Source organism: Monodon monoceros, unplaced genomic scaffold, assembly GCF_005190385.1.
Source record: "Monodon monoceros isolate NGI ecotype Baffin Bay Population unplaced genomic scaffold, NGI_Narwhal_1 Super_Scaffold_18, whole genome shotgun sequence".
NCBI lineage: Eukaryota > Metazoa > Chordata > Mammalia > Artiodactyla > Monodontidae > Monodon > Monodon monoceros.
The window spans coordinates 39,504,037-39,530,393 of NW_021703774.1; the positions used below are offsets into that span (position 1 = coordinate 39,504,037).

Here is a 26,357-nt window from a genome sequence, read left to right on the forward strand (position 1 = left end):
TTGAGGTATATCTGTCATACAGTGAGCTGCACATATTTAAAGTATACGATTTGATAAGTTTTGACATATGTGTATACCCTTGAAACCACCACTACAGTCAAGATAATGAACACAACCATCACCCCTAAGTTTCCTAATGCTCCCTTGTAATCTCTCCCTCCTGCTCCTCCCAAACTGCTCTCTATCCCCAGGCAATTGCCGATCAAATTTTTGTCACTATATTCTAGTTTTCATTTCCTAGAATTTTACATAAATGAAATCATACAGTACATACTCTTTGGTAAGGAGAAGTGCAGAAATTTTGATTCCTAGTAGAGTTCTCTCAAATGGGGCCCAGAAATTAAGCACCCCAGATGAAATGAATGCAGGGGATACATCAACTTTATTTTGAAAATCACTTTAAAAAGTAGCAAATATTAAGTAGCTAAAAATACTAAAGAGCTAGGTCCTCAGCTTAACTGGTCTTACGTCATTTGTTTTCTGCTATGTCAAAGTCTATCATAGAAATAGATCTATTTATTTTATTGAGTAGAGCTTCATTAGGGAGAAGTCTGAAACATGTTACATATTTTGAGAACATTTTGAGACACTGCTGACATACATCAGCATAAACATATATATCATAAAGATTAATGAGGTATATATATCATGTATGGCCTTGCATTCATGAAAAAAATATTCACCAAGTCCAATTAAATTACTTCTTCTGAGAATATTATAAAATATAGTCATTTCTTACTTTGAATATTCATTTAAATGAGCAGTCTTCCCTATATTTTAATTTATTATTTAAAAAGTTCAATCACTAGCCTGAAAGGAATATTGTAACTATTTCACAATCAGTTTAAAAAAACAAGTCTCCCAGCTAAATCTTCCATGTAGAGGAGAAAATGGTTTCTTAGCGCCACCTAATGATAAAGCTACAAAACTGAAATGTATAAATTTGAGCAGGGAAGAATTTGTCATTAATCTAACAAATATGTACTGCGTGCCAAGCCAAGTATTGAAAACATAGTGATGAGAAAAAAATATATAATCTCTGCTCTCAAGGAACTTATCTTTTAATTCTTAAATGTGTCAGGTCCAGCCTTCTGAATTCAATTCCTTTCAGGGTAGAGGGGCAGGGAGGAAGTTGGTTTCATTTGCACATTCATTCATTCTTTATTCATTCACTCATTTGCACAATGATCTCAATGAACAAAACAGACAAAAACCTCTGCCCTTGTGAAGCTTACTTATTGATTTTATGTATCAGATCAGACACAGATCCTATTAATTCTACCTGCTAACATCTCTTGAACCCGTCCTCTTCTCTCCTTTCTTAGGGTAAGTCTTCACCTTTTGGTGTATTACTGCAATAACGTCCTAAGGTCTTAGAGGTTCTCCCTGGAATTTCTCCCTTCTCCAATCTGTCCCCCACACAGCCAGCAGTTAGCTTTCTAAAACACAAGCCTTTTCTTGTAATAGTAGTGCACCCTTATCTGCGGTTTCACTTTCTGCAGTTTCAGTTACCCATGGTCAACCATGGTCTGAAAATATTACATGGAAAATTTATAAGTTTTAAATTGTGCGCCATTCTGAGTGGCATGGTGAAATCTCGCAACATCCTGCTCTGTCCCACTCAGGACATGAATCATCCCTCTGTCCAGTGTATCCTGCCCATTAGTCACTTGGTAGCCATTGCTGCAGTATCGTGGTGCTTGTTTTCAAGTAACCCTTATTTTATCGATACTTAATAATGGGCCCAAAGCACAAGAGTAGTGATGCTGCCAATTCAAATATGGCAAAGAGAAGCTGTGCTTCCGTTAAATGAAAAGGTGAAAGTTCACAACTTAATAAAGGAAAAAAATTGTATGCTGAAGTTGCTAAGATTGACAGTAAGAATAAATCTTCTATCCACGAAATTGTGAAGAAGGAAAAAGAAATCTGTACTAGCTTTGTTGTCGTACCTCAAACTGCAAAAGTTACAGCCATATTGCATGATACGTCCTTAGTTCAGATGGAAAAGGCATTAAATTTGTACAATAAGATATTCTGAGAATGAGGGAGAGAGATCATATTCACATAACTTTCATTATAGTGTATTATTATAATTGTTCTATTTTATTATTAGTTATAGCTGTTAATCTCTTGCTGCGCCTGATTTCTAAATTAAACTCTATCATAGATATATATAGCATGGATAAACAACAAGGTCGTACTGTATAGCACTGGGAACTATATTCAATATCCTGTGACAAACCATCATGGAAAAGAATATGAAAAAGAATATACATATATGTATAACTGAGTCACTTTACTGTACAGAAAAAATTAACACAACACTGTAAATCAACTATACTTCAATAAAATTTTTTAAAAAACAGTAGATATAGGGTTTGGTAGTATCTGAGATTTCAGGCATCCACTGGGCGTCCTGGAACCCATCCCCCTCAGATAAGAAGGGACTACTGTAATTTTACTTTAAAAACCTTCACCAGCTTCCTATTACCTACAGGATAAAGTGCAGATTCCTCAGCATATCCTACAGGGTTTTTTGTGATCTGGTCCCAACTTATCTTTCTGGTCACATCTGTCATTAGTATTCCCAATTCACTGCTGACATTTTGCAAACATATCACTCCTTTGTGCCTTTGCATATGCTTTTCTCTTTGCTTCAAATGTCCTTCCTACCTCCTTTCTGTCTAGCACACGCTTACTTATTAAATGCATTTCCTTTAACAACAACCTACTCTGTTACGTCTTCTCCTACTTCCTGAAGAGTAATAGTGATTCTTTGTCTATTTCCTTCCCTTAATGATGAGTTCCTAAATGGTAAGAGCCATATCTTTTCATCTATTTCCTGGAATTTGGCAGTGTCTGGCATTTATCAAGTGCCCATGAAAGAAGGTAAAAATGTAGTATTCTCAACTATTTCCCCTCAGAGTTATAAGGGGGAAAAGGGACAGAGAATATCCACACTTCAGAGCCATCTACCCAGGCTGCCAACCTGTCAGAAAATACATGGTAATCTATAAACTGATGAATCATATTGCTGAAGGCAGTCTGGACCAATCAATAAAGCGATTCCAAAGTGAACTTCAAAGAACAAGAGTCAGTTGAACACACAGTAGAAGCTGTGTAGTTTGAAAATACTCCGAGGTGATTATGATACACTGCCCCTCCCCCACTAATTGGCAATCACTCTGATAATATTTGGAAAATCTGATGTTATTTTTTCCATTTTAATATATAAACCGGAAAGTGAACTTTGGTGACTTTGAAGAGATAACTATAATAATGCCGAGGATTAAACAGTGAAGTCTTCTGGGCAAAGAATTATCTTAATGTTGAGGAGAAAAATTATAGCCACAGAGAATTACTTGATGGGCTTGGAATAAGCTCAAGGGTATAAGTGGTTAAGCTGAACAGCTAGCAGTGATATCAATCTATGCTGGTCAAATCTCCATACTATCACCATGGGGACCAACAAGACACTCCAGTCCTCTTATGGGGCAGCCCTTCTCCTGGACATTGCTGGAGAGTTCTGCCTCTCTTCCCACACTGATCACTCTTTTTCTACTACATTTTTTCCTTCCTACACTGACCATTTTCTTTCTATTAAAACTTTTTCTTTAGATATGTCAACATCATTAGTTAGGGTACAATCTAGTCTGCTCTACACCAGGAAAACACTCTGTTTTATCAAGGAGGTTTCTACAAATACTGACCTCATCTTTTACATGGTACTTTTATAGTTTAACTTCACATTTCTAAGAGTACTTCACTATCTATTCAAAGGATCACTTGTAAAAATACAACTTGATTTATAAAGTATTAAGCATAGGGATTCTCTGGACCTGTTTCTTCATCTGGGGATAGTTCTACAGTATTTTCCAACAAGCTATTGACAAGGGTACTTCTGAAGTTTAATCAGATGAAAGTCTTGTTGGGAATGCCAGATAGTATATATCAATATAAAGGATCACAGTAACCACTACATTGTTTGCCTCAGCTTATGACCTCAATAGTCTTCTAGATTACTTTTCTCTTTTTTCCAGCAAAGGAACTCTTCCACTAAAGGAATTTTAAAAGAAGTGACACTGAAAATGGGGATTAAGAATTAGCACTCAAAATAAAACTAGAGGGAATTCCCTGGGGGTCCAGTGGTTAGGACTCCGCACAGGTTTGATCCCTGGTTGGGGAACTAAGACCCTGCAAGCCTCGCAGCACGACCAAAAATAAAATAAAATTAAATTAAATTAATAAATAAAACTAGCCACAAAAATAACTCAGAAATGAATGACAGAGGGACAAAGTGAAATCACATACCCATAAAGTAATTGTCTGAAGCTTCCTGCCATGCTTGCCCATTAATGCTGACATTCTCTTGCACAGCTGATTCAAAAGTCTGCAATAAAGTCACAATAGTCAAGTCACTGAAAGTAACTTTAAATACTGAATTCAAACATTTTGGCAAAATAACAATTTCAGATTTGTGATAGAGAATATTAAAAAAAGTAGCAGGGGCTTCCCTGGTGGCGCAGTGGTTAAGAATCCACCTGCCAATGCAGGGGACAAGGGTTCAAGCCCTGGTCCAGGAAGATCCCACATGCCTTGGAGCAACTAAGCCCCCACGCCACAACTACTGAGCCTGCACTCTAGAGTCCGCGTGCCGCAACTACTGAAGCCTGCTCACCTAGAGCCCGTGCTCCGCAACAAGAGAAGCCACCGCAATGAAAAGCCTGCACACTGCAACGAAGAGCAGCCCCCACTCGCCACAACTAGAGAAAACCCGCACGCAGCAACAAAGACCCAACACAGCCAAAAATAAATAAATAAAATTTTTTTAAAAAAAGAATGCATCTATAATTGAACCACTGCTGTACAGTAGAAATTAACACATTGTAAATCAACTATACTTCAATAAAATAAGTTTAAAAATAACTATCACAAAAAAGAATGTGATAATACTATATTTTGTGGTTTTAGATAAAGAGATGTCAACATAATTAAAGCCTCTGCCTTTTATCTGTTCTCTTAATTAAAGTAAAACACAAGTTAATTCCCTTGGTAGTTTAAGTCTTCACACCTTTTATCTTCTAATCCACTTTCTCATCCATTAAATAAGGTATAATAGGTTAAGCCAAGTTCCTCTTTTTTGTAAGATAATTAAATGTTCTAAGCAGCTTAGCACTTCCTAGAAAGGGGTAAATTCTAAGATCATTACACAACAAAACAGTCTTCTCCCAAGAAACTACTAAAAATGTACTCAGGTATGTCTCTATTCTTCCCTTGCTTGCAAGGAGAGAATGATATAAGAGCCAGTGTACACAACACTGGAATACAGAATCACAACCCAGGGAGTGTTCCTTCATTCTCCATCCATTTACCCTTTATTTTGGTTGCACTGTGGTCATTCACACTCAAAACTGTACTGCATTATAAGCATTTTAACTTTTTTTCCTGAATATAAATAGATTGTGTGCTTCCTTTTGACAGGCACAAATCCCTCAATTTGTTGTGTCTTTCCCAAAAAAACTATCTTCTTCAGGGCTTTGCAAAATATTTAAGAAAGGAAGGGGAAATGTATTATAAGGGCCAGTGTGTGATCTTACTGAAGTTTATAAAAGCAAGACAGCTTCCTTATCTACTTTAGACTTGTAGGGAAAAAGTTCTCGCTCTCTTTACAAGATGTCCTAAAACAAACAAAAGGAAAGACCAAAAGCTAGCCTGGTGACTGACTGACTGACTTCCAGGATTACCCTCTCCTGGAGAATTTCTCATAGTCTCTGTCTGCACCGCCCAATAGGGGAGCAACTAGCCACTTTATGGCTGCTGAGACCTTAAAATGTGGCTAGTAGGAAAGGAGATGAGCTGTAAGTTTAAGACAGATTTGAAAAGCTTAGTATGAACAAAAGAATGTAAACTATCTCGTTCATTTAACTATCTCGTTCATTTTTTAATTATTACAAGTTAAAACGATATCTTGGACATGGTTAAATAAATGTTATTAAAATTAATTTCACCTATTTTTTCTTACTTTTAATTTCAAGTTACATACATGGCTCGCCTTGTATTTTTCTGTCGGACAGCACTGGTCTAAGTAATTAACAATACCCAGCTGCCTCTAGCATCTACTTCGTTCCCTCCCGTGTCCCGGGCTGCTTCTAACCAAGCGTGGGGCACCGTTAACTCTGCCGAAGCCTGGCGTGCGCTCTTTCTGACCACTGAGACCTGGGGTGTGGAGAGGGGGTGATAAAACAAGACTGGGCCCGTACCCACTGCGCATCTCGCAGCACGGGCTCCCGAATCTCCTCTGGCAGCGCGTCCCCCAGCTTTTGCACGAAGCGGCCGCACAGTTCTAGCATTTCCGTCACGGCCCGCTTCGAGGTGCAACGCACCCGGAAGTCTTTTCGGGAAGTGGCAAGAACCGGGGCCCCATCGTCTGTCCCGGCCACTCTCTCCACGTCCCGCGGAGCAGAAAGGGCCACCGACGCAAGAGCCCCCTCCATTTTCCCAACTTGAATTGTGGGCGGGAACTCTGGGAGCGGAAGAGCGGGTTCCCCTGGAGGAAAGAGCATACGTCCGGCCGGAAACTCGGCCTGCAGCAGCAGCGTTCCGCCTGAGGCTCCGCGGGCAAGTCGAGGGATTCAGTGGCTGCGGCGATGGGGGCGGTGGGCGTAGGGCTGGTGGACTGTCACTGCCACCTCTCCGCCCCGGACTTTGACCGCGTATGTGAGGGCGAGGTCGGGCCCGTGGGAGCAGGGAGGCCCCCATTCTTTCCCTTCAGGCTATCCTTGTTCTCCTCCCTTAGGGCGGAGCCCCAAATCCTCCCAGGCCCCCGTCTGTGGTCCTGTGCGATTTGCTCCTTACTCCTTATTTAATCTCACTCACACTGATTTTTCTTTCTCATCCCGAATATCCATATCCTCTATCTCCACTTGGCTTTTATTTGCTGTTACTGGCTACTGGAGTCCTTCCCCCTACCCCGCCTTGGCCCGGCTATCCTACCAGCCTCTCAGCTCCGGGCAGAGAATCCACTTTCCCCAGGACGCCGTCCGCGAAACTCGGGCTCACTCCCGCACGCCGCGTGCTCCAGTTCTACGGGGGAGCGAAGCAAACAAAAACCAGCGCGCGCACACGCACACGTAATTTCAAAGTGTTTTACCCGCTACATTGGAAACTAGAGGCTAATAAAAAAGAAGAGCGGGGTCTATTTTAGGGGAAAAACCTCTCAGGAGGTGAAGCTTAAATTGGTGCTGGAAAGACAAAGCGGTGAGTGCATGGTGGTGAGGAAAGCAGGCGGGTTGCAGGCCTCCAGGCAAGACAGAATTTGAACGTTCAAGCTACGTGAGGAAAGGCTGGGTGGAGCCTGATGAGCTAAAAAGAGAGACGCGTAAAACAAGACCGAAGAGGTTTGCTGAGGTTTAGTGTCAGGAGTTCGCATTTCATTAGAAGCACAATGGGGATCCAGTAAAGTGCTTTGCTTTTTAAGGAGAGAGACAAGATCTGATAATCCATTTAAAAACCATTTTGCTGATGTGTGGCTAATGGACAGAGAACAAGAATGGAAGCTAGAAGACCAGCTTAGAAGCTTTTGTAGTATTTAGACTAAAGATAGTGGTTGCAGGGGAGTTTGAGAGAAGCAGATGGATTCAAGGTATCTTTTACAGATAGAATCTGTAGTACATGCTGAGAGGAATTGAGGAAAGAGAGGGAAAGGGAGAACTTGAGGATGCTGTAGAGAGGTGGTGGTGCTGAGATGAGGGAAAACTGAGATTGGAGAGGGCAGGCAGAAAGAATAGGTTTGTTGAGAAAATGGTTGTTCCGCACATGTTGAAACCTAATATCCATCCAAGTAGAGATGTCATATGGTCGTTTAAAAATGTGAATCTTGGAGCTACTCTGGTGGCGCAGTGGTTGAGAGTCTGCCTGCCGATGCAGCGGACACGGGTTTGTGCCCTGGTCCGGGAAGATCCCACCTTCCGCGGAGCGGCTGGGCCCGTGAGCCATGGCCGCTGAGCCTGCGTGTCTGGAGCCTGTGCCCCGCAACGGGAGAGGCCACAACAGTGAGAGGCCCGCGTACCGCTAAAATAAATAAATAAAAAAATAAAATGTGAATCTTGGGTTCGGGAGAGAGTTATAGGCTGGAGATAAAAACTGGGGACTCATTAGCATAATGAGCGTAGTAATAAGAGTACTTAAGGTGAGTCAGAGAGAGAAGCATAGGGTCCTGAAATCAGATAGAGAAGAGAGAGCCAGTCAGGGAGACTGAAAAGTAGCAGCCAGCTAGAGAGGCGTATTTGCAGGAGCCAAGAGTGGAAAATCTCAAAAAGGAAGGAGTGGACAAGTGAGGAGTTTCTAATGCTGCTGAGGGGTAGAGTAGGAGGACAGAGAAGTGTCCTTTATATTTGACAATAACAGTTTCTGTTTTAGTAGAGTGGGAACAGAAGCCACATTTTACTGAGAGAGTAGATGGGAGGTAGGGTCAGCATAGGCTCTTCACATTCCACCACCTTGTTCCTTGCCATCGTTGTCATTCTTTATGGTGCCTCAATTACATTGATATACACAGCCAAAGCACACTTACTTATCCATCTAAAATGATTGTGATTACTTATGTTTATTTTAGGATCTGGATGATGTGTTGGAGAAAGCCAAGAAAGTAAGCCAATACCTATAATTGCCCTTTTCTTGGTTGTTTTTACTTTCCTCCTAATTTTGATCTAAAACAGCTTGAAATTTAGTTATACTATGTTGTTGTTACTTCAATAATAATAAGTTAATAATAAACAGCATTTATTGTTTACTGTGTGCCAGACACTGAGCTAAGCCCATCCTGTACATTATCTCATTTAATGTTTCACAGCAAGCTTCTGAGGAAGCTACTATTTTATAGCCAACCATTACCATTTTATAGATGAGGAAACTAAGGCCTAGAGATTAACTTGTCCAAAGACACACCATTAGTGAGTGATGTAGACAAGATGGTCTGAATCCAAAACACATTCCCACAGCCACCATGCTTACCAGCAATATGGAACAAATTGGTCCATCTTTCAGTTCTTGAATTAACATTATTCTGGAGATCTTGGAGAAATTATAAAAGTTTTCTGAAACAGTTTGATTTGTGTGGGAAAAAAATTATTAATCTTTGGAAGTGTTTATGAAGCTAGCATTTTGTGGTCTTCCCCAAAAGTGATATTCAGAAATGGTTGCCATTTTTACATACAGCCATCTTTCACTGTGGCAGCTTAATTAGGAGTATGGGGTTTGGAGTTACACAGGGCTAGTGATGTTGGGCAAGTTATTTGACTCCATCCAGAACTCTGTCTCTTGATCCATACAGTGGATTACAGCAATGCCTATGTCACAGGAGTATGTAGATTAAATGGGGGGTAATATTTATATTCACCGAACGTAATACCCGAAGCATAGTAACTACTCAGTGATAGCTATTATGATTATATTGATGGAGTGTGAGTGAGCAAGGATAACTAAAAGCACAGAAAACTTTAAATTTTTATTTAATTATATTGGATGTATATTGTTTGAGACTAACTATTCTCTTCATTTTTGTTGCAGGCCAATGTTATGGCTCTTGTGGCGGTTGCTGAACATTCAGGAGAATTTGAAAAGATTATGCAGCTTTCAGAAAGGTGTTACTTCTCATTAAGATTTGGAAAGAGTTGCTAATAAGGATGCAGTTATGATTTCATATTTATAATATCAAAGATCATCAATTTTTAAAGAGAATGAGAAGAAAAAAATCACATTAACATAGCCCTAAAAAAATTCTTTCCTACTTGTTCTTCAGAGTAACTTTGTCTCCTAGTCTAATATTCTGCTTTCTTAATTCGTTCTACATTTTTAGGTATAATGGATTTGTCCTGCCGTGCTTGGGTGTTCACCCAGTTCAGGGAGTTTCACCAAAAGACCAAAGAAGTGTCACGTTAAAGGTAACAAACAGTCTTATAAAACAAGAACCATAAAAAATCATAACATCTTTTGACTCAGTGCTCCTCCTCTTTCAAATTAATATTATAAGGCAATAATCCAAAAGAAATAAATTCTATCTTCTTTTACAAAGATGTTTGTTACAGCAGTTACTTGAAATAGAGAAAAAGTGGAAAGAGCCTAGAGGTTAGGAGATAAATAGCTAGTTAACTTATACAGTGTTAAATATAACTATAGAAAGTGTGGACTATAAGGTTTATGTAGCAACATGGAAAATGTTTACAGTATAGTGTAGGGAGACAAGCAGGATACCAAATGGTTTATTCACTGTGACATCCATGTAAAAATATATTCTATAAGGAAAAGACTAGAGAGAAAAGTACAGAAATTATACTCATTGTGATGGTCTGGTAGAGTTATAAGCACCTTGTTTTCATATTTTTTATCATGTTATCATATTGCTTTGGCAATAAAAGTGATAAGATATCCAGAAAAAGAAAGATACAAATTCATAGATGCGGTACTATAAGGGAACAGATGAGTTCAAGTACATAGTGTGTTCTTTGAACATTGAACTATCCCTATAGGAGTGCTCTTGATCTGTTAAACTGCATTACTTTTATACCCGCTCTAAAAAAACTCCTACCCACAAGATCTCACTGACTCACAGTAGTCAATAGGTCTTATGTTTCAGACTTTTCTCCTGACTCAGCATCAGGGAGATGCACAGTGTCCTGAGTGCTTTATTACATAATGAGATTGAAAGCCCCATATTGAAGAAGTAAAGACTTTTTGTTATCTATGAATAAATTAAGATATGAAGACTATCATTTTTTATAATAATAAATCTGTATTCCTACATTGGGGTACCCGAGGTAGTTTTACTTATTTTGAAACAAAATTACTTTTAATTCACTTCAGGTAAAAATAAGTACTTAACCTGTAGATTTCCTGAGTTGTTGATATGATAAAATTAGCTAAATTGCCAGAGAGTTGCAATTCCCAATTCCCAAAATGTTGGGGATCATAGCAGGACAGTATTTCTTTCACTTATGTAGAGATTTATACTAATAGTCCTTCATTTCAGTAGTCAGTCAACAAGTGTTTAGTGAGCATGTACTATATTTCAAACACTGTTCTAAGCACTATAGAGTAAAATCCCTCTCACAGAAGCCAGATTCTGGATTGGGGAAGACAGTCAACAATTAGATACGTGAACTAAGTGCTTTAAAGGCAATGAAACAAGATTATGTGATGGGGATTGTGGATGCTGGTTTTTAGATTGTGTAGTCAGGGAAGGCCTCTCTGAGGAGGTGATGTTTGAACTGCAACCTGAATGCAGTTGGCCATGCAAAGAGAGGGGTCAGAGTGTTGAACACAAAGGAAACAGTGAAGCACAAAGGTCCTAAGGTAGTTACAAGTTTGATGTGGTCAAGAAATAGAAAGAGGGCTGATGTGACTAGATGGAAGAGGAAGGAATAGTGAGGTCAGAGGGATTGGGCAGGGATCCCCCATCACAATCCAAGGCCTTGTTGGATTGTAGTTTACATCAGTGGGGGATTTAAAGTAAGGAGTGACAAGATGTGATTTCTGTTTTGAAAAGATACCCTTGGCAATGGTGTGAAGAATCAATTTTTGAAGAGGGCAAAAAAGGAAGAAGGGAGAATAGTTAAAAGACTGTTGGCAATTGTCCATGTGAGAAACGATGGTGGATTGGACCAGAGTGGTAGCAGTGGAGATGGAGAGGAGTGAGTGGATTTGGCATGTTTTTGGCATGAATGTAGAACTGATAGGACTATTTAACTTACAAAACTAAATAAAATACCAACAATATACAGGTAAGTCTAGATTCTCAAAGCAGACAGGAACTCAGCAAATCTCAAGGTAGCCCGCTGGAGAAGACCAGAGTTAAGCAGTTTTGTTCCTAACGTGCTTGTAGTCCCCACAATAGTTTAGTTTTCCCATTGTGGTTAGATTACAAGCTCCTACCATGTGGTACAAAGGTAGGTATGTACAATATGTAAGTATTCATTAAATTACCTTGGTTTATAAAATGAAAATTGCCTAGCATCACACAAATCTTTCAGCATATTCAATAAATATTATTACTAGGCAGAATTTAAGCCCCTGGGATACCCTGGGGAATCACAATTCACTGTCTACAAGCTACTGCCCCCTCCAGGCAGGGCACGTGCTGTCCGTTTGGCTCCTGTCCCTACTTAACCCACTTCACTCATTTCGGTTACACGCCTGACCCCTGTTCTAAAGGTTCTGAAGACTAAACATTTTCTTTAATAAAAAAATCAATTCTAATTATTTTAAATCATTCAGAATAAAGCTCTCCTCCCTCCCCTTTGCCCTTCTTTCTTCCATCCTTTCCTTCCCTCTCCTTTCTTCTTTCAATAGCATAGTGGAAACAGCATGGGCTTTGAAGTCAGAGAGACTTGGCCTACTGGCTTCTGTGATCTGTGGCACTTAACTTTGCCAAGTCTCAATTTCCTCATTTGTAAATCATGAATAATTATTTAGTTGTAGTATGCCCAGTCATAGGGTATAGAGGTATAGGATATTTTAAAACCCCACAATAGAACCATTAGCTGTTAAAGAACTTGAGACTTCATGGAGGAAGTGGGAATAGAACTGAAGTCAGTTTTAGACCTATGAATGTACTTATAAATATTTTTACATCTATTAAAATGATAAAGACCACACATACATTTATACATATTGAATCTGTGATATGAATTATATTAATTTCTATTTACTATACCTGACTTGCCAGAAACTTCCAAAATATTTCATGAGGAATGGGAACAGTCTCATTGTAAATGTATTTTGCTTCTTTTTATAGATAATACATATTCCAAGAAGCATATTTTCCCTGTATCTGGTCTTCATCCAAATGTGTAATTTCTTTCTGACTGAAGACTTTCTAAGTGTCACACATTTCCTGAGTAATCTCTCCAACTTCTCCAGTCCCTTTGAGGTCCCACAGACACACAGTAGTTTGGGTGTTTGATATGGAAAATCTTTGCCTGACACTTTGACCTACTCAGCTATTGCCAGACATCTTTGGTATTTAGGGTTATATACTCTTAGCTCCACATGACAATATTAATTCTTCATTGAGTCTACTGGAATGTCTGAGGCCTTGATTTACCCTTCCTCATCTTCTTTTCTCTCTCTTGAGGTATAATTATAAAATCTCCTCTTCTTCCTCTACCATATGGTTTACCTCCCTTTTCTTTTTTTTTCTTTTTTTTTTTTTACGATACGTGGGCCTCTCACTGTTGTGGCCTTTCCCCCTGCGGAGCACAGGCTCCGGACGCGCAGGCTCAGCGGCCATGGCTCACGGGCCCAGCCGCTCCGCGGCATGTGGGATCCTCCCAGACCGGGGCACGAACCCGTGTCCCCTGCATCGGCAGGCGGACTCTCAACCACTGCGCCACCAGGGAAGCCCTACCTCCCTTTTCTTAATTCTCCCTTTTTCTGATTATCCTCACTAGAAGTACCTTGAATTTACATATTCTGAGACTAAAATCCTCAAAGTAGTTTAAAATGTCTAGAAGCAAATTTTCCATGTATTTGTCTTTCCCTTGTCTTAAAGGGATCCCTCACAGTGGGAATTCTCTTTAAGTGGAAATAGTAATATCATGGAAACTAACAGTACACAGTTACTTCAATAGTTGGCAAACAATATATTTGTGATATTTAGTATGTATATTGTTGAACCTTTAGGACAAAAATAGGCTACACGGGACTATAAAGACAAAAGAAATTAGTGAAAATAGTGCAAAGGATGTATGGGATTATCACTATTAAAAATTCACAAGGCATCAGTACCCTAAGAGGAGAACATAGCAGTGCACTCCCCAAAACTCACAAAGGTGACCACTTGGTGGCTTTCTTCTCTCTTGCTCAGCTATTCCAGGAAATCCAGTTCACTCCTCCTAAATGCCAGGAAATGCCTCCTGAACAGAAGGAAGGGTTTAAGTGGGAATCTTCGTAAGAAGTCATGTTCTTGGGACTTCCCTAGTGGTCCAGTGGCTAAGACTCTGCGCTCCCAATACAGGGGGCCCGGGTTCAATCCCTGGTCAAGGAACTAGATCCCACATGCCACAACTAAGAGTTCGCCTGCCGCAACTAAAGATTCCGCATGCCACAACTAAAAGATCCTGCATGCCCCAATGAAGATCCCGCACACAGCAGCGAAGATCCTGTATGCTGCAACTATGACCCGGCACAGCCAAATAATAAATAAATACTTTTTCAAAAAGGAAGTCATGTTCTTGTAACATAAATGGATGTGGGATGTTTGTACTCAAATTTCCAGACAGAAGTACTCACCATTATAGAAGGATTACATTCTTAGTTCCTCAACTGGTTAAAAGGTATTGACTATGTAAAGGACCCAGTATAGCATAGTGCCTGGCATATAATGGGTGTTTATACAAAACCTATAAAATTCCCTTCTCCTATTTTAATAAATTTACTTTTTTTTCATCCCAGGATTTGGATGTAGCTTTGCCCATTATCGAGAATTATAAGGATCGATTGTTGGCAATTGGAGAGGTAAATACCCACTAGCTGATCAAATGATTTCTAATCCAGACTTTCATGTGATAGATGAAAATAGTACTTAATTCAGTGTTGGTGATTATAACAGACTTGGATAATTATGTTCACCCTGTTCAGCTGAATAATACTTTGTCAGTACTTCCTCAATAATCAAAAGTGCTTAGGGATAAAACAATAGAAGTCTCCCCATGGGCTTATGTTAATGAAAGAAAACTATTACCATTTCAATGTACTTTCCTCTTTTTTTCCTTTTGCTTACATAGGGTTATCTCTCTGGTTAGTTAAAATAGTATATACAAGCATACTTTAAATAGGTTAGAGTTTATAATTAAAGAACATTTTTTATTAAATAATTTACAGCTGTGAAACATCTTATCACTTGGTAATTCCACTTATAATTAAAGATAAAAGATAAGAATAGCACTTACATTCAGAATCTAGGTTATCACGATGCATGCCAGAATAGAATCAAGGGAAGCAGTCATTTATAATCTTCACTGTCCAGTGTGGTTACCACATGCAGCTGTTGAGCACTTGAAATGTGACTGGCCCAAATTGAGATGTACTATCAGGATAAAATGCACTGAGGATTTCAAAGTCTCAATACCTCAAAAAAGGAATGTAAAATAACTCAATAATTTTTTTTTATTGATTATGTGTTGACATAATAATATGACTATATGATAATATTGATAATGTTTTAGATATAGTGGATTAAATATATCATTAAAATTAATTTCACCTGTTTCTTGTTAGTGTTTTTAATGTAGCTACTGGAAACTGTAAGGTTGTGTATGTGGCTTATGTGTGTGGCTCCCATTATATTTTTCTTGGACTGTACTGCACCATAATATGTCTTCGGGGATTCATTAAACCATAAACATGTAATTCTGTTTTATTTTTCCATTATAGGTTGGACTAGATTTCTCCCCCAGAATTGCTGGCACTGATGAACAGAAGGAAGAGCAAAGACAAGTCCTAATCAGACAGGTCCAATTAGCCAAAAGACTAAATTTGCCTTTGTAGGTTAATTATCATCTTTCTATATTAATAGTTACAGAGCAAATTAAGTAATGATTCTCCTGAAATTGAGCTCTACTTTTCTTTTTCTCTGAATTGCTTTAATGTAACAAAAATAATAATTTCATATTAAGTACTCAAAAGGAATTTTTTTGTTGTTTACCAGAAATGTTCACTCACGTTCAGCTGGAAGACCCACCATCAGCCTCTTAAATGAGCAAGGTATTTAGGTTCCTGAGAAAAATGTGCCTAATGTTTAAGTTTGACAATTCCAGTCCATATTCCCAATAGAACAAGCCATGCTTTACTTGATTTCTTAAAGGGAAGGGAATGGGTCAAGGGTAGAGATGGAAATCAACTAAGATGGTTTTGCAAGTCAGCCTACTATTTACAAGGTTTTCAGTGTGATTATGATGTTTATCAGGCCAGGATAAAGCAAATAAAAAATTGGATCAAGTAATTTTAATGCCTTAATTTGAAAATTAGCAGCTCCAACATTTTAGTCAGCGTATGTGAGGGAGGAAAAAACAAAGCAAAGAAGGGTGATCACATTGAGTTACTATTTTGCATGTTTTATGGCTGTTGCTTTAGAAAATGGTATTATACAGATTGTGGCCATCTTATATAAAATGTACTGTCATCTTCACCAGTTGTTTCTAAAGAAAAAATACTTCTCATAGGATTACTTTTCAAATTTTTAAAGTGCTGTCCACGGTAAGAAATATACTTTATTTTGAAACTCGATATATACACATACATACTGTTTTTGGCACTGACTTTATTTCAAAACTCAGTATATACATATACAGAAAACTGACAAAAGTTCAAGAAGCAGTACATCTATATGTATGTGTGTATAGATATGTGTGTGTGCGTGTGTTTATGCACACAAATATATAAGCACACACTGGCCAGTCGTGACCCACTAATTTGATTTCATAATTCACAGTAGTAGCTCACTAAATGTCACACCTACCAACAGTATCAAATAGTGAAGTAAACATAATTGCCTACAATTAGAAAGCACTGTATTTCTCAGTGATGAGTACTGAGTCCCCCTGGATTCACCGAGAACATGATTTTTGTGCAGGCTGAGCAGCCATCCTTTAAGAACTGGAGATGGTTTTTGTGAAACTAACTCTGAGTGTTGAATTTGTGAGTCATTTATTTCCTCATTTCTTCTTTCACTAGCATCCTTCTTAAGGACAATTTGCTTAAAAACCTATTAGGAACAGTAATTTGACAGTTCAGAAACTTTTGGAGAAGGTTTGATGGTATAGGAAGTTTAAATAATTGCTTAAATTGTATTTATTAATTTTATTCTGAAGATTTGGAGAAGGTTTGATGGTATAGGAAGTTTAAATAATTGCTCAATTATATTTATTAATTTTATTCTGAAGATTAAGAATTTACTATATTTTTATTCTACTGGTTGAACACTATATGTTTATCTACTCTTTAGAAATCATAGAACCTTATAGTGACCGACATTTACTTAAAATCTGTGTTGTTCAATTTGATTAGTGGTAAAACCTCTCATTAAGGAAATAAAATGGAACTGTGATTTATCTTTAATTTTTGAGAGGTGCCGACAAAGTGTTGCTGCATGCATTTGATGGTCGGCCATCTGTAGCCATGGAAGGAGTAAAAGCTGGGTACTTCTTCTCAATTCCTCCTTCTATCATAAGAAGTGGACAGGTAAATTCTTTCATTAAACCTCATTTTATACTTTGTGAAATATAATTTGAAATATGAACTTTTATTATATACTTGTGATACTGTTCTGGTTTCATTGCAAAAATTAATCTTAGGTCCCTACCTCATATAAAGAGTAACTCAAAAGTGGATCAAAGACCTAAGTATAAGAGCTAAAATTATAAAACTCTTAGAAGAAAACAGATCTAAATCTTTGTGACCTTGGATCAGGCAGTGGTTTCTTAGCTATGACACCAAAGGCACAAGCAACCAAAGAAAAAATAGATAAATTGGATATCATCAAAATAAACTTCCACTCACAAAAAAAATAAACTTCCACTAACAAAAAATTGGGCAGCTCATACTCAAAAGACCTGAACTTCTGATAGCTTTCAGAAAAAGGATATTAAAGGCAGTGTGAGGGAGGAGGCTGCAGGGTATGTGAGCAGCTTGTGCTCAGTTCTCGAATTGATTGGCGTCAAGGTGAAGTTTTGAGCATCATCAATCTTCTGGTTTCCGCTGGTCTGGGGTCTACATGCTTGAGGTCAGCAGTTTCCATCTGGTTGGGGTCTGCTTCCTGTAAGAACAGCTTAGGAGTGTGTGTCAGGCCTCTATCTATAACTTTCAGGGAACTGGGAATTTGGTGACTCTGCTATGTGGCGAATTCATAGTCTAAGTTGTTACCAGTTTTCCGACCCAACAGCTATTCATTGCTCCTACATCTTCACATTTCCTAATCACTAATTCTTGAACCAGCCTTTTGAGGCCCAGGGGAGGCCTGGGAGACTTGAAGCAAAAGCAATTTACTTCAAAATACAGGGACACTGGGCCTTATATACGGTTTCAGGTGGAAAGTTCTAGAAATGTCAATTAGGTCATGTTAATTGATAGTCCATGATTACTTTTATTTTTCCTACTTTTATCATTTGTGGAGAAATTTCTTTTTTATTTATTTTATTTATTTATCTTTGGGTGTTGGGTCTTCGTTGCTGTGCACGGGCTTTCCCTAGTTGAGGGGAGCAGGGGCTACTCTTCATTGTGGTGCATAGACTTCTCATTGGGTGGCTTCTCTTGTTGCAGAGCACGGGCTCTAGGTACGCGGGCTTCAGTAGTTGTGGCAGGCGGGCTCAGTAGTTGTGGCTCATGGGCTTAGTTGCTCCATGGCATGTGGGATCTTCCCAGCCCAGGGCTCGAACCCGTGTCCCCTGCATTGGCAAGTGGATTCTTAACCACTATGCCACCAGAGAAGTCACTCTTCCTTGGATCTTTCAGTAGGCACATGATATCAGATGTTTGGGTTCTTGCTGGATGTTACCTCATTTTTTGCTCTTGGTTACTACTCTTTGGGTTCCTAGAGGCTTCGGATAATTTTTGGCAAAGAATGTTTCTTCTTAAATCTAACCATTAATGTAGAATGATGAGAACATAGTGAACATTTATTAATTGAATATTAAAGTGTGAATTTTAGATTCTTGCAGAGTAGTATGCATTGACATGTGGGTTTAATGCTACTTATTTAATCTTTACTTCTCATGTTTTAAACTTACTAGCTTTCTCTTTTCTCTAAGAAGCAGAAACTTGTTAAACAGTTGCCTTTAACTTCGATTTGCTTGGAAACAGATTCACCTGCGCTAGGGCCAGAAAAAAAGGTAAATGATTTTCTAATTTCTACATTATTTAGATTGTGTCTTTTATTTGAACTATTTTCAGTTTAGCTGTGTTTCTCATTGCAGTGTAAATATAATGGGATCCTACTTTAATGCTAGGTTGAAAGGTTATATTGACTTAATTTCAAGTCTTTTGTAAATATGACTGTTGTGCTACACAGAATATTATTTGATATGGGTCATGTCCTAATTTATGTAATATTGAAATCCAGACCAGTATAGTAAAAAGCTTAGTGTCTAGAGGCAGAAAGGGCTGGATTCAAATCCTGTCTCTGATACCCACTAGCTGTATAACTTTGGGCAAGTTCCTTAATCTCTCTGAAACTGTTTCTACATTTATAAAATGTGGGTAAAATAATAGTAAAATACTTTGAAGTATTACAGTGGGGATTAAATGAAGTAATGTATATGAAAGTGCCTAGGGCTTCCCTGGTGGCGCAGTGGTTGAGAGTCCGCCTGCCAATGCAGGGGACACGGGTTCGTGCCCCAGTCCGGGAAGATCCCACATGCCGCGGAGCGGCTGGGTCCGTGAGCCATGGCCGCTGAGCCTGCGCGTCCGGAGCCTGTGCTCCGCAACGGGAGAGGCCGCAACAGTGAAAGGCCCGCGTACCGCAAAAAAAAAAGAAAAGAATATAGTAGAGGAATGAGAAAATAGAGGATTATAACCACATTTATTTTCTTGTTTGACTGTAGGACAGAATGGTACAAAATTGCCTTCCTGGTTAGTATGAAATAGGATGAAAATGGCCTAGCTTTTTCACCCTAAACAGAAATGAATTTCAAATGCTCTTATAACTCAGTTTTATGTTTGTATTAAGATGATTTGATAAAAATTGTGGGTTTCTGGCATAGTGCCTTGCACATAGTAGGTACTCAAAAACATTTATTGAATAAATGAATTTTAAAACTGAGGAATTCCCTGGCGGTCCAGTGATTAGAAATCTGCACTTCCACTGCAGGGGGCACGGGTTCAATCCCTGGTCGGGGAACTAAGATCCTGCATGCCGCACAGCGCAGCCAAAAAATAAAAATAAAAAAAATAAAACTGAATATGCTTTTTGTTAAGTAAAATGTGTTTGTTCTAGAAAAATAGAAAACAGAAAATCATAAAATAGAACCATCTACCACTGAAAGTTTACCACTATAGTATAGTGGTTAAAAGCATAAACTCTGATAACAGCTTGCACAGGTTTAAACCTCAACTGGGCTACTTACTCGCTGTTTAGGATCCCTTCTTATCTGTAAAAAAGGGATGCTAATAATAATAGTACCTATCTCACAGAGTTATTTTGAGGATTAAATGAGAAATTCCATGAAAACCTTAGAACAAAACCTTGCCTACAACAAGCACTAAATAAATGAAAGTTCTTATGTCCTTCCACACTTCTTTATGTCCATATATGTACACATAATCTTTTTTTCATAAAAATAGGATTAGCCTCAACACATCATTTCATAACTTGCTTTTTTTTTTTTTTTTTTGCGGTACGTGGGCCTCTCACTGTTGTGGCCTCTCCCATTGCGGAGCACAGGCTCTGGACGCGCAGGCTCAGCGGCCATGGCTCACGGGCCCAGCCGCTCCGCGGCATGTGGGATCCTCCCAGACCGGGGCACGAACCCGTGTCCCCTGCGTCGGCAGGCAGACTCTCAACCACTGCGCCACCAGGGAAGCCCCCATAACTTGCTTTTATGTGGTGAACACATGTAAATATCAATAAATATACTTTTCCTCATCATGTTTAATAAGTATATAAATTTTAGTGTGTGAATGTGCCACAATATATTTAACTTGATACTGTCATTTAGGTTATTTGTTTCCAACACAGTACAGTTGACCCTTGAACAAGAAGTGCTTAGGAGTACCAACACCCTCCCCAACCCCCCAGCCCCGCCCCATACCATGGAAAATACATGTCTGTCCACCCTCCACGTCTGCAGTTTTGCATCTGCGGATTCAGCCCTCATTTTCGTGGTTCTGCATTCACAGATTCAACCACGCTTGGATTGTGTAGTACTGTAGTATTTATTGAAAAAAAAAAATCCATGTATAAGTGGACCCACACAGTTCAAAACCATGTTTTTCAGGGGTCAACTGTATTATAAACAATATGATGAATGTCCTTGAACCTAAATGTTGATGTGCATTTTTCATTGTTTTCTTAGGCTACGTTATCAAGGTTATTTTTTAACCTTGTTATCTTATTCCTCTGAACATTATCATCCTGAGTCGATAACTTAATAGTAACAACAATAATATATTTCATCAAATCTAAATGCCACTGATTGTAGATGTACCACTGTTTTGTGACCATTAAGGAAAAAAACACTACAGTTATACTTTCACATGCCACTGAATGTCATTAAAATATATGTCAATTTCAGAGATGTTAAGATAGGGGAGAAATGCATCTTAGAATCAGTGAAATATGACTACATAATCTGTGTAGTCTTCCAGACACCATGGCATTACTGAGTCAAACTGTAACGTAGCCTGTGAGTTGAAATGGCCAAGCTACAGAGCTTGACCTTTGCAAGCACTCACTTGAGGAACAAACCAAAGGACAGTTAATTCATCAGTGAGGCAGGTCACCAAGTGTCCACTTTGTGCAGACTGCTTCATATGCTAGGTGCTGGGACCTCGACTGGTAATACCCCAGGGCTCTTTTCAGGAGCAGGATAGACTTACAGTTAATGTTGTAGCCTTAGCTTTCAAGCTGAAGTTCAGGGCCTTTTCCTCAGCTTCGCCTCACCCCCGTTAAAAAAAAAAAAAAGAGCTCATCAGTTGTTTTTACCAACTCATTTTCATCTCTTTTATCTACAGTCTTCAAGGATTGCTTCCCTTGAGTGTCATGTTTGATTAATGTCTGCTTTGTCTGTCTCAGGTACGGAATGAGCCCCAAAACATTTCCATTTCAGCAGAATATATTGCCCAGGCGAAAGGGATCTCAGTGGAGGAAGTTATAGAAGTGACAACACAGAACGCATTGAAACTGTTTCCCAAACTTCAGTACCTGCTCCCGAAATAGCTTCAAAACAAAATCAAGTGCAGAGGGCACTGTTTGAGAAAAATAAATGTTCTGATGAAGAGTCTGAACTGAAGAAGCCATTGTATCGGGATTATAATTTTAGAGAAATATTTTTCTTAGAAGTAAAACTGGGCTTAGATCCTAAAACCCTGGGTTCTAATTCTACCTTGCACTGCTTTTCAATTAATGGAGTCCTAGCAGGAGATTGGGAAATACCACTGCTTCTTACTTTGCCCTGTTAAATAGAACCACCAAATGAACTGAAACCATTTCTTCTGGCAAGGGTGGCTCCCACAGGTAAGAAATAAGTGCTACTGTGATGGCATGGAATAGGCTAAAGTTTGATCCTTTACCACCTGTTTGACTTCCCACAGGATTTATCCAGTGAAAGGCGAGTGTCTAGTTTTTTATACTATCAGAAATCTTATCTTTTCTGGGTTTACAAAATTGAACTTTTAGTACTTTGAATTATCTCTCATTTTAAGAGAAAAATGTACAAGGTTTTTATATAGATCTTAGATTTTGACTTATAAGCCCATGGTTCGTGCAATCACCGTTAAATACCAAGCACCACAGTTTAATTAATAAATTGGTTTTAAGTTCCAGTCTGAATTTTGTCACATGTTTAAAATGTACATAGCTCTATTAAAAATGTATCTGAAAAAAAAGAAGAAAAAATGTATCTGACTTTTTTGCATGCAATAATATTTTATATTTTTCAGTTTTAAAAATCTCTGGTATGAAAAGGGTCCAGTGGATGGTGGTGATAGTAGCACAACAATATGAATGTGCTTGAAGCCACTAAACTATACCCTTAAAAATTCTTAAGATGGTAAATTTTATGTTATGTGTACTTTACCACAATTTTTTAGAAAAACATCTTAGGTGTAGGTTACAAGGTATTGAGATCCATACCAAAACATGAGTATTTAATTTTGTTAAATTACATAAGCAGCAAATACTGGAAAAAGTACCTGTCAGAGAAATAAGCTAACTTCCTAAAAAGCCAAGTGATTTTACATAATCTTCAATACTTTGAAATGAATTCATTTATAGAAGAATCAAAACTAGTTCTAGGGCAGATTGTCCAAATCAAACTAGACTATCTAAGAAGCAGAATAGAACGTTTTATGAGATACTTAACCACTTATCAGCATCATGACAGATGAAATGCCCACATTTAATGGGAGGTTATATTAAAACTAGACTTCTGATCTCTCTTTCAACTCTATATTTCTTTTGCCTGTTTTCTACCTCCTTCAGCTCCCATTCCCTTTCTCAGACTCTCACCTTTAAGATCCAACTTAAATGACTTCACCCTATGCGATCACCCCAGCCAGACATGACCCTTGCCCTCTAAATTGCATAGGCATTTTCTTCACTTATTCATCAGTTTCTTTCATTTTACACAAATAGTTATTGCTCCTCCTTTAGGTTACCCATTAATCTAGGTCTGTAGGCTACAGAGAGGAATAAGATATGGTTCTTGCCTTCAGTTCATACTTTACTAAAGAAGATAGACAAGTGGACAAATTTCAAAGCAATGTGAGAAGTACTATAATAAAGGAAGAATGAAGTACTATAAAACCAGTCTGATGACATTATAACACATAACTCCTTCTTACTAGGGTTACTTTATGTTTTTCACCTCCAGAGATTGCAAACCTTTTGAGGACAAATACTTTTTTTGTTTTTGCATCATAGAAAAAGACATCTTCTACATGTCTTGCAACAAGGTTTGCAATATCATATGCTCTCATGTATCTTTTACATAATGGAGAAGGTCTCTGAGGAGGGGCCAGGATGGCAGAGTAGGAAGACCCTGAGCTCACCTCCTCTCATGGGCACACAAAATTACAACTATTTACAGAGTAACTGTTGATGAGAAAGACCAGAAGACAAGCAGAAAAGAACTTCTGCAACTAAAGAAGGAACAGCAATGAGACAGGTAGGAAGGGCGGAGACATGGTATAGTCAAGACCCATATGCCCAGGTAGGTGACTCTTGAACGGAAGGATGATTACAACTGCAGAGGCTTTTCTCAAGGAGTAAGGAGCCTGAGCCCTACATCAAGCTCCCCAGGTCCAGGTGTCCTACACCAAGAAGATGAGCCCCCAGAATGTTTGGCTTTGAAGGCCACGGGGGCTTACTTTCTGGAGACCCAGAGGGCTGCGGGAAATAGAGACTCCACCCTTAAAGGGTGCACACAAAATCTCACACATGCCAGGACCCAGGGCAGAAGCAGTGATTTGAAAGGAACCTGGGTCAGACACACCTGCTGATCTTGGAGAGCCTCCCCAAGAGGCAGGAGGCACCTGGAGCTCACTCTGGGGACATAAATAATTGCAGCAGAAAATTTTGTGGAGCTGCTTCTACCACATGGACACTGTTTCTGGCAAGTGCCATTTTGGAATCCTCCTTCAAGTTTATTAGCGCTGGGACCTGGCCCTGCCCACAAGCCTGTCAGCACCAGTACTGGACACCTCAGCCCAAACCAGCTGGGGGAAGATGCTGCCCCACCCACCAGCTGGCCTGCTGTCTTCAGACACATTGAGCCCACAGTCATCCTGGGACATGGCCCTGCCCACCAGTGCTAGACCCTGGACCAGCCTCATCCACCAGTGGACATGCATCAGCCCCATGATCACCTGGGCTGCAGCCTGGGCCCCGTCCACCAGCAGACCATCTTACCAGCCCTGGGACCCCCAGGCCTGCAGCCAGAGATCCTGGGGCATAGGTCTGCCCAGCAGCAGGCCAGCACTAGCCCCAAGACCCGGCTTCCCCCTCAAGCATGCAGACACCAAGCCCAGGACAACTGCAGCCCCTTAGCCCAACCTATGTCAGGACCCAGCCCACCCACCAGCAGGCCAACACCAGCTCTGTGACACCTTGGTCCCCTCATCCAGCAGCCCCAGGATCCAGCTTACCCACCAGCAGGCTGACGCCAGCTCAGAGAAACCTTGGACTCCTCAGCCAACTGCTCCAGGATCTAGCCCATCTCACCAGCAAGTCAGCACCAGCTTTGGGACACCCCAGAACCCACAACCAGCCATGTCAAGAACCAGCCCACTCACCGGGAGGCTGACACTAGATCTGGGAACCTCAGCCCCACGACCACCAATCCCAGAACCTAGCTCCACCCACCAGTGGGCCAGCACTAGCCCTGTGACACCTGGGACTCGACAGCAAGCACTTCATGACCTGGCCCTGCTAACCAGCACCTGGCAACCAACCAAACCGGGGGCCAGCCACACTACCAGACTTCCCACAGTACTCAGCCTGCCACAACAGGAGGACCCACACAGCCCACATAGGGGGCACCCCTAGAGCATATAGCTCTGGTGACCAGAGGGGAGTGTGCTGCTGAGATGCATAGGATGTCTCCTATGAAAGGCCAATTCTCCAAAGTCAGGAAGTGTAACCAATCTAGCACATACACAGAAATAAAAACAGCAAATTAGGCAAGATGAGGTAACACAGGAATATGTTCCAAACAAAGTAGCAAAATAAAACCCCAGAAGAACTAAGTGAAGTGGAGATAGGCAATATATCTGATAAAACGATCAAGTTAATGATCGTAAAGATGTTCAAAGAACTCAGGAGGAGATTGTATGAACAGAATGAGAAGTTAGAAGTTTTTAACAAAGAGTTAGAAAATATAAAGAAGAACCAAACAGAGATGAAGCATACAATAGCTAAAATGAAAAGTGCTCTAGAAGGAATCAACAGAAGATTAAATGATATGGAGGAGTGAGTCAGCAAACTGGAAAACAGTGTAAATCACTGATGCTGAACAGAAAAAAGAATAAAAAGAAATGAGGACAGTTTAAAGAGACCTCTGGGACAACATCAGGCATACTAACATTCACATTATAGGGGTCCCAGAAGGAGAAGGGAGAGAACAGGAGCAAAGATCATATTTGAAGACAGAATAGCTAAAAAATTCCCTAACTTGAGAAAGGAAACAGACATCCAGGTTCAGGAAGCAGAGAGTCTCAAACAGGATCAACCCAAAGAGGACCACACTAAGACACATTGTAATTAAAATGACAAAAATTAAAGATAAAAAGAATATTAAAAGCATCAAGGGAGGGACTTCCCTGGCAGTCCAGTGCTTAAGACTCCATGCTTCCACTGCAGGGGCCATGTGTTCAATCCCTGGTCAGGGATCTGATCCCTCATGCCGTGTGACGCATCTAAAAAAATAGAAGGAAGGGAGGGAGGGAAGGAGGAAGGAAGGAATCAGTGTTTTTAAAAAAAAGGCATTGACGGAAAATCTACATACTAAAGTTACATACTACAAGGGAACTCCCATAAAGCTATCAGCTGACTTTTCAGCAGAAACTCTGCAGGCCAGGACAGAATGGCATGATATATGCAAAACAATGAAAGGGAAAAACCTATAACCAAGAATACTCTACCTGGCAAGGCT

At 39.6% G+C, this 26,357-nt stretch overlaps 2 protein-coding genes across 6 annotated transcripts in view; one reads left to right on the plus strand and one right to left on the minus strand.

Annotated features, from left to right (window-relative positions):
• Nucleotides 1–6,657, minus strand: part of NSL1 (NSL1 component of MIS12 kinetochore complex) — a 39,862-nt gene extending 33,205 nt beyond the window's left edge. The window contains exons 1-2 of the mRNA XM_029229355.1: nt 6,261–6,657; nt 4,312–4,390 (exon numbers count right to left, since the gene is read on the minus strand). Coding sequence (XP_029085188.1) covers nt 4,312–4,390; nt 6,261–6,563 — 382 coding nt within the window. The 5' untranslated portion in view covers nt 6,564–6,657. The remainder of the gene's footprint in view (nt 1–4,311; nt 4,391–6,260) is intronic.
• Nucleotides 6,537–22,586, plus strand: TATDN3 (TatD DNase domain containing 3). 5 transcript variants are annotated; one of them, XM_029229356.1, is made up of 10 exons: nt 6,537–6,713; nt 8,615–8,647; nt 9,568–9,641; nt 9,857–9,941; nt 14,449–14,511; nt 15,430–15,539; nt 15,704–15,759; nt 17,123–17,235; nt 18,801–18,881; nt 21,782–22,586. In XM_029229356.1, exons 1-10 carry the CDS (start codon nt 6,648–6,650, stop codon nt 21,923–21,925), a joined length of 825 nt encoding a protein of 274 aa, XP_029085189.1. In that variant the 5' UTR covers nt 6,537–6,647; the 3' UTR covers nt 21,926–22,586. The 5 variants fall into 5 exon arrangements, with proteins under 5 accessions (XP_029085189.1, XP_029085190.1, XP_029085193.1 ...); XM_029229357.1 differs by having other exon boundaries at nt 18,804–18,881; nt 21,782–22,513; XM_029229358.1 differs by lacking the exon at nt 6,537–6,713 and adding an exon at nt 6,768–7,257.
• The last annotated feature ends 3,771 nt before the right edge of the window (nt 22,587–26,357 follow it).